The sequence below is a fragment of the Propithecus coquereli genome, unplaced genomic scaffold (assembly GCF_000956105.1).
Source record: "Propithecus coquereli isolate 6110/MARCELLA unplaced genomic scaffold, Pcoq_1.0 Scaffold247, whole genome shotgun sequence".
NCBI classification, from domain to species: domain Eukaryota; kingdom Metazoa; phylum Chordata; class Mammalia; order Primates; family Indriidae; genus Propithecus; species Propithecus coquereli.
In genome coordinates, this window is record NW_012148030.1 from 1,280,451 (window position 1) to 1,289,602 (window position 9,152).

The 9,152-nt window shown below is 36.3% G+C and overlaps 1 protein-coding gene across 1 annotated transcript in view; it reads right to left on the bottom strand.

The window, feature by feature from the left end:
- Positions 1-9,152, bottom strand: part of COL14A1 (collagen, type XIV, alpha 1) — a 220,417-nt gene that overhangs the window by 154,234 nt on the left and 57,031 nt on the right. The window contains exons 6-9 of the mRNA XM_012646547.1: positions 8,381-8,542; positions 3,249-3,400; positions 1,933-2,062; positions 565-710 (exon numbers count right to left, since the gene is read on the bottom strand). Coding sequence (XP_012502001.1) covers positions 565-710; positions 1,933-2,062; positions 3,249-3,400; positions 8,381-8,542 — 590 coding nt within the window. The remainder of the gene's footprint in view (positions 1-564; positions 711-1,932; positions 2,063-3,248; positions 3,401-8,380; positions 8,543-9,152) is intronic.

Sequence of the window (9,152 nt, forward strand, 5' to 3'; positions counted from 1 at the left end):
GAACTGCATATAGGAAAATAAATTATATAAAATTTCTCTAGAGCCATTTGGTAATATGGAGTATAAGCCTTAATAACTTGCATACCCTTTGGGGAAAAAGAACACTATTTGCAGGAATTTATCCTGAGAAAATAATTGAACAATCATGTAAAGATGTATGTTAGAAATATTCACAAAAGCATTATTTATACAGCAAACTATCTAAAAGTTTAACAGCATGAGGTTAATTAAACATGACCTGTTCAAACCCACAGTAGAAGACTATGCCTATATAAAATGACTAGATAAAATATTCTTTAAATGTATGGAAAGATATCCACAAGAAATGAAATGAAAACAGTAGATTACAAAAACATTTCCATTTGTGGTATTAAAAATGCATTGACAAAGACAATTTAACTGAATGTTAACAATGGATATCTTTAGGTGGTGGGATTACAAGGGCTTTTTTTTCTTTTGCTAATCTGAATTTTCTAAATTTTATACATTAAAATTTTACAGTAAAGAAAATTTATTTTGAGGAAGTTAAAGATTCAAGGACTCTAGTAGGTAGCAGTTGGTTACCTCTTTTTCATCCCCAGCCAGACCCTCTGTTAGAGGAGCATAAAGGATCAGGTACCCTGAGGCCCCAGGTACTGCGTCCCATCTGACCCGCAGACTGTTCTCAGTCACATCGTACAGTTCAAGGTCGGATGCCATGGGCAAAGAAACTGTAAGAGGAGAATTTTTTTAATGTTCAGCCATTTATAAGTGTCCTTGACAAAATGGAATAATCAAGAAACAAGACTGGCCATGTTTGAAGGGTAGAGAGAGAGTAAGGATAAATTGCAAGTTCCTGGCTTAAACAGTGCCAATGAAAAACAGGAAACGTTGTTGTTTTCAAATATAGTTCTAGGCCCTCCGTAATGTGGCCCTGCCTAGTCTTCTAACGACAATGTCAAGTTCAGGGCTTTCCTTACACTTGCAGCTCCTTGTACACACTGCTATTGCAGTGCCTACAGCACTTCATTGCACTGATTTGTTTGCATGTTCTTGGTTTGCATGCCTTCCTCTTAGTAGACGAAAACACCCTTGAAAGAGGAATTGTCATTGAAATATTTCTGCACAGTGAAGGCATTAACACTCACCTTACAAAATATTGTCAGTAATAAATCCAGCAATGTATACAGAGTGGTTATCATAGTGCCTGGCACATCGTTATTAGTTTACCTTGTTATTGCATGTGTTGTTTACATTGTTATTGTTCTATCAGAGGCAGATTTTTAGATCAATTTTGCATAGAGCCTAGCATATAATAAGAAATCAATTAATGTTTGAATAACTAAAAGCCTGGGTGACAGATTAAGACCCTGTCTCTATTAAAAAACAAAAAAGATTATCTCTTCCCATGATTCTCAATTCTCTGAGTAGGTGTGTGTGCATATGTGTATTGTGTATGTATGTTATCATGTATCTGTTACTATGATCATGCCCAGGGAAGGAATCATTAGTATTCATAAGCTTGTTTTAATTACAATGATATGAACAATGAAAATAGATGTAACATAATTATTTTGGTATTCTACTGGGCAGGAGAGCTATGGAACTCCTTCTCTACTTCTACTGACAAATTCAAGCACAGTTCTTGATTCATAGTAGGCATTTACTAAATATTTGTATAATAAATGAATGAATTTATTAAAATGCATTTTGTACCCTTTATCACCAAATCTCTCTTAAACATACCAGATATTTATAACATGCTTCTCAATACATTGCACCTGCAAAACTGCAGCTATTGAAGGGTCCATCACCACATACAGCATGACAACTAGTTTCTATTAATTTGATTCAGGATGTCCATCAATACAACCTAAGCAGAATTCCAGTTTAGGAAAGGCCACCTAAGCACTGCTCTACAAAGTTAGAAATGGAGTAGAATTAAATACATACGTGTAGTTTCAGTTCCCCGTAGGCCTTCACTAGCAGTGTGGGCATATATTGCAAAGACTGCTATCTGATACTCAGTTAAAGACATTAAATTTTTCAGCACTGTGGAAGATACACTTCCATCCACCACCACCTGTTTAAAGAACAGTTTGAGGAATGAGAGTATGGAATGTCTTATATGCAGAATTGAAATCAAAAGCAAAAATATCTTCAGCAAGAATGTTTCATTTAATATTTTCTCATTTGTGCCACATCCTCTTTTCCACTGTGGCAATTGACTCTCTTTGAAATCCTACATGAACTGATGTACCTTCTATGGAATATATTCAAAAATCCCTTATTAATTCATATCTAACAGAAATTATGTCATTGCTAGGCTAATTATTATCCTGTTCACATCCATTTAATAATAGTAGATGTGATATTTTTTCCATGGAGCTTTGGGAATCATTTAAAAGGTTTATTAGTCATGAAAAAGATAGAACCATTGGAAGCACTTTGATTTTTTTTTTTTTTTTTGGTCCAAATGATTTAAAACTCCATGATCTACTTCTCTAACACTTAAAAAATACCAAAACCCTGCCATAATACTGAAGAAAATTGTGAAACATATCAAGGTCAATCAGAGGTTAGAACAACAAAAAGAAAGGGGAATTTCATCATGTTTTAACATGTTCCCTATGATTGCTGTATCAAAGGTAGGAAATGGGAAGGATCCAGTCATCTGGCAATAGGTGTTCTCCCCTCTGTTGGCCAAACCATAAAAAATGCTGGCAACAGCTGCTTTATCATGGCTTTTCCATTGCACTAATCCTCATAAATGTCCAGGAAACTCCAAACCCTGGAGGACTAGTCCATTATAGGACCACATAATTTGGAACAGGCAGACTTCCCTAAGACAGAAAGCTCAGATTCCTCCCAAGCAGAAAGAATGCACAAAAGCAAAAGGGATTCTGGCCAGATAATTAGTTACTAATACCCTTTGCTTTGGAACTTATTAATTTTAAGAAGAAACGTAAGTTGTGTTAGAAATGCATGCCTTACCAGCTCTGAGGCTTGTTTGATGAAGAAATGAGAAAAGAAAGTATAAATGCCATAGCCCAGAGAGATGAGAGAACAATATGGACACGTGGAAATGTATTTCAGTCAAATTATTTAAAACGTCTGTGACAGAATAATCTCCTTATACATACATTTCTGTCTTGTTCCCACTACTGTACAAGACTTGAGAGAACAAAAAGAATGGTTTAAAAATACTGTCTCCTATCGCTTCTCGGCCTTTTGGCTAAAATCAAGTGAAAATACTGTCTCTTTATTACCTCCTCTGGTTTTCCACCTCTGGTGGGATAATACACAACTCTGTATTTTTCCACTCTTCCTGGGGCATGAGTCCAGTTAACCATAAAGCTTCTGGCAGTGACTTCAGAAGTAATCAATTCTGTAGGTGGCCCAATGGTGGCAAGGGCTGAGGCTAAATTAAAGAAACACATCAAGTAAACCTCTTTCCCAAAGTTATTTCCTATGAACCTAAGAAATGCCATTAGTCAGCAGTGACTATTGATTTCATACTGCCTCTAAGATTTCCATCTTTAGATATGTTGATTAAGTTATTCATTCTGGCATTTGTTCATTCAGACATTTAAGTGTGTATTAGGCACCAGGCACTATGCTAGGTTCTGAGGATACAAACTTAAATAAGACATAGTCCTTGACTCCAAGAAACTTTCTTCAATTGAATATATTGTAATAAAAACAAACATTAATTGAGCATGTATGCATCTAAACGTACTCCTCTGAGCCCTTTAGAAGTATTATCTCAATTAATTCTCCATAGTTACTATTATTGTTTGCATTTTGTAGGTGAGAGAACCAAGGCACAATGAAGTTAAATAATTTGATCAAGGTCTCACAATTAGTAAGTATCAGACCTGAGATTGATATCTGGGCTCTTGCCACAAGGAGCCTGTGTTTTAAGCACCAGAGGATATAGCCTCCATACTGAAGACTTCAATTCAACAAACGACTAATACCTAAAAATTCAAAAAGAAGAAAAAGCAACTAACATTCCGAATGTCCACTATAAGCTGAATACCATGTAAACATTTTGTGTCTATTATATGCATGTTAAAGTGAATAATGCTATAAAGATTTGGGGCAGTGCAAAGGGCAACACACCTAACCTAATCATCTGTACCACGGGAAGGGCGGAGGAGGGGACGGGTATTTGTATACACAAGGAGTGCAATGCGCACTACCCGAAGGATGGACATATTTGAAACACGGACTTCGGTTGGGGGGGGGAACCAAGGGCAACACACGTAACCTAAACATATGTACACCCATAATTTGCTGAAAAAAAAAAAAAAAAAAAAGATTTGGGGCATGCACAATCTGAGTGGAGAAGGAATACAATGTAAAAATGATAATAAAGAGTTTGAATGTTAGGATTTCTCACCCGTTAGGGGCGCTTACCCAAAGGGATCTTAACAATCAAAATAGTGAAAAACATAGCTTTGAACACTAACTGTGGCCAGGAAATGTATGACATGCTTTATCATCAACCACATGTAGAGTATTTTTGTAGGAAAAGGTAGGCTCTAAAGTAGTCCTACTCTGAAGCTCAGAAAACTTTGTTCTGAATCCTACTGCTTGGATGTCCAATCCAGCCCCAAGAGATCTGGTGCAGGCAAAGGGGGACGACAGAAAAGAGAAGGACACATAGCCAAATAGGACCATTTCACAGTCCTGGATACAACAGAAGCAAGGCATAAAACCAGACTCTTGTAAGAGAACTTGGCTACTACTACCCTCTTCTCAGATCACATCTCTATCAGCCGGTGTAACCTGCAGACCAAGGATATTGTGAGGGGAAAGGATAAAAAAATCCATGATAAATTTTCCCCCAGATAGATAGATGTACTTGACACTACTCCTTCGGGAAGTATAACTAAAAATCCTGGCAATTACATAGAAGACAAGCATAAGAAGACACTGAAAAGTAGACAGAAGATCAATGGCTGGGGGACAGCAGGACACAAGGAACAACACAGTGGTGAGTTCCCTTTTCCTGTTGGACTCCTACATCCCAGACATGGAGCTAAACTGTCTTGTAACCTGGAAACACCAACGGATACAGACAAAAAAAAAAAAAATGAAAAATAAAGAGAAGGAAGGAAGGAAGGAAGGAATGAAGGAGCAGGGGAGGGAGAGAAGGAAGGAAGGAAAGAAAGAAACAAGGAAGGAAAGAAAGAAAGAAGGAAAGAAAGAAAGAAAGAAAGAAAGAAAGAAAGAAAGAAAGAAAGAAAGAAAGAAAGAAAGAAAGAAAGAAAAACCCCAGCCCCAACAAAGCCTATTCTCTCCAGCCAAATAACGAGGAAATGGCCAGCCTACCCAGACAGAAAACGTTTAGGGAATAATTGCTCTACTCTAGACAAACAACACAGGAAAAAAAACTGTGGCCCCACCTTTGCCCATGCCAGCAAAGACTGAGTGGAGAGCCAAAAGTTCCACCCTTTCTTGGCTGTATTCAGATGCCTTAACATCAATCACCCCCCCTCACCCCAGTCAGGGTAGTGTAAGAGAAGATCAAGCAGGGAAGAGATATTCATCCCCAATAGGTGGTAATGAATCCTTCTCCCCTCAGCTCCATCTGTGATGATATCAGTGGAGACCACTCGAAGAGTCTTCCTGGGCTCCTAACCCCACCTGGTAGTAATGAGGCACCACTCGCCCTTCACTCTGATGGTGTCAGAGGAGACCTAGTGGTGAGTCAAGACTTTCACCATTGTCCAGCAGTAAGGGGGCCACTCTCACGGCAATGTCAATGGAGGCCAGGTGGGGAACAGTAATGAGGGCATCCTGCTCCTCTCATGGGGGGTATGAGTTGAAGCCTAGTGAGTAGCCCCTAGAACTGAATTAAAATGAAAATACAACATATCAAAATTTGTGGAATGCTGCCAAAGAAGAGCTGAGAAGAAAATTTATAGCATTAAGTACTTATATTAGAAAAGAAGCATCTCAAGTCAATAATCTAAGTTCCCACCTAGAATCTAGAATCTAGAATAAATAACAGCCAAATAAATTCAAAACCAGCAAAAGGAAGGAAATAATAAAAATATGAGCAAAAATTAATGAAATTAAAAACAGAAAAACAATAAAGAAAATCAATAAAACCAAGAAAGAGCTGATTCTTGAAAAGATTTTTTTTCTTAATGGACAAACCTCTAAGGTAGAAAAAGAAAAAAAAGAGAAGACACAGATTCCCAATATCAGGAAGGAAATGGGATAGCACTAGACCCTGCAGACATCAAAGGAATAATAAGAGAATACTATGAAGAACCCTGCACATATAAATTCTTCAAGTTTGATAAAATGCACTAATTCCTTGAAAAGCAGAAGTTTTCTTCCTACAATGGGGAGTAAAGCAAGGCTATTTATTCTCAATACATTTATTAACATAGTACTAGAAATCATAGCCAGTGCAATAAGGTAAAAAAAGAAAATAAAAGGTACAGAGATCAAAAAGGAAGAAATCAAACTATCTTTATTTGTAGATAATATGATTTTCTACATAGAAAATCCTCCAAAATTTAGAGAAAAATTCCTAGACTAAATAGCAAGTTCAAATAACAATGTCATAGCATACAAGATACATGGACAAACATCAATTGTATCTCTATTTACTAGCAATAAATATGTGGACACTGAAATTAAAAATACAACACAGCCAATATCACTCAAAATAAGATTAAATACCTAGGTGTAAATCTAACAAAACCTGTATAAGGCCTGTATCCTGAAAACTACAAAATGCTAATGGGAAAGAAATCAAAGAATATCTAAACAAATGGATAGATGTGCTATGTTCATGGATCAGAAGAATCAACTCAATAAAAATTTCAATTCTCCTCAAATTGATATTTGATAATTCATTTAGTGCAATTCCTATCAAAATCCCAACAAGATGTTTTGCAGAATAAAGATTATTCTAATATTTAACTGGAAGGTAAAGGAACTAGAAGGGAAAAAACAATTTTTAAGTAGAATAATCAAGTAAGGGAATTCAAGTCTATCCAATTTCAAGATTTATTATGTAGCTTAAGTAAATCAAGACTGTATGATATTGGAAGAGGGTTAGACACACAGACCCAATCAATGGAACAGATTAGAGAATCCAGAAATAAACTCACACAATTAGGTCTAACATACACTTGACCCACAAAAAATCCTGTTAAAAAATGAATCCAAGATATCAACAGACATTTCACCAAAGAGGATATACAGATAGAAAATAAGCAACTGTATATCTTCTTTGGTGAAATGGAGTTGCAAAGATGTTAAACTCAATAACCAACAAGGAAAAGAAAAATAAAAACCTAAGGGTAAAACAATAAAAAACTAACAAAAAGGCCAAAAAAAAAAAAAATAGTAACAACAATAAATGTTGGTGACCACATATAGCTCATATATTGGATAGCTCATATATTGCTAGTGGGAATGTAAAATGCTACACCCACTTTAGAAAATAGTTTGGTAATTTCTTAATGAAAACTAAAATAAATTCAACATGCAACCAGGATAGGATCTAGTCAATGTATTCCTGGGCATTATCCCAGAGAAATAAAAACTTATGTTCATATAGGAACCTACATAGGATTATTCACAGCAGCTTTATTCATAATAGCCAAGAGCTTTGACAACAACTCAGATGCCCTTCAATAGTTAAACAAACTGTGGTACATCCATACCATGGAATCTGACACTGTGATAAAACGGAAAGAGCTGTTGACAAATGCAACAGCTTTGATGAATCTCCAGAGAATTATCCTGCATGAAAAAAGCCAATCCCCAAAGGTTACATACTGTATAATTGCATGTACATAATATTTTTTAAATGAAAAATATTTTTAAAATGAAAAAAGCCTTAGAAATGGTGAGCAGATTAGTGGTTGTCAGGGTTTAGGGAGAGGATGGGGTGGGGATATAAGTGACAGTAGCTGTTGTAAAAGGACCACAGGAGTGATCCTGTGGTGATGAAATGTTCTGAACCTTGACTGTATCGATGACAATATCCTGCTTATCATATTGTACTATATTTTTGCAAGATGTTACCATTGGGAAAAGCTGGTAAAAAAACACATGATCTTTCTACATGTTATTTCTTACAACTTGGATGTGTAATTACCTCAAAATTAAACGTTTAATTTTTTTAAAAAAAGTTTCTAACATAACACTATGGAGAAAATCGTCCAGTGGTTAAAGTATCCCTCCCTCATGTCCAAAACCACCTGCCAATATACTCCCTTTTCTACTTCGATGACTAAGGTCTTAGGAGAAAAAGGAGTCTTTAAAAAGCCAACATGAAAACAATAAGAATTTTCATAATCTACAATAAATTTTTGTGCGCAGTAGTACCAACATCCACAGGACTGCTCTCTGTCACTCATTTTACCTTTAATTTCCCTGTCCTGTTCTTCCACTCTGGAGCAGACAGTCCTTGTCAGACTCTCTACAACCGTGTGCATCAGGTCAAATTCAGCAACGTTGTACACATGGGTGCTGTCCGGTTCTGAGGCGATCTCCTGCAGTTCATTCAGGTCCGCATTTTTCACCCCTTACATAGAGGAACAGAGGACGACAGGAAGGATGGTGACATTTATGCTTTATTGGAAAGAGCAACTGCAGTGGGCCTGCCCTGACCCAGTCGGTCTACATTGCAATCAAAGCATCATCTGCTACTTGAGTTTTCTTTTTTTTGGTAAGTAATGAAAATTTTATTTTAAAAACACATACATGAAAAGAAAAAATACAGCTAAATCTCGTATCTATTACATAACAAAAAACAATAGCTCTGATTCTAACAAATTATGCGTGAAGAAAGAAAATAAGCAAGAAAAGAGAACAGCAAGGATACTTATCATTGACAAGATGAAAGGTATTATGTGCCTGTGTCCTAATAAATGTCACTTGGGACCCCTATCTCAGAGGCTGGCTCACTTACCCTCCTCCCTTCTGATAGACCTGCAGTCTTGGACTTGGTCGAAAGCATTCCTCTTCAAAGAGGAACATTTTGTGTCAGACTTTTTTTTTTAAATCAGCTTCAGAATCATTTTTAAACGATTAGATATTAATTTTGCTTAGTATATCTTAATAGGAAGATGACTTGATAAAATTAACATCTGTCTTGTAGAAGCAATAATAATTAAACCAGTATTCTAAACTAT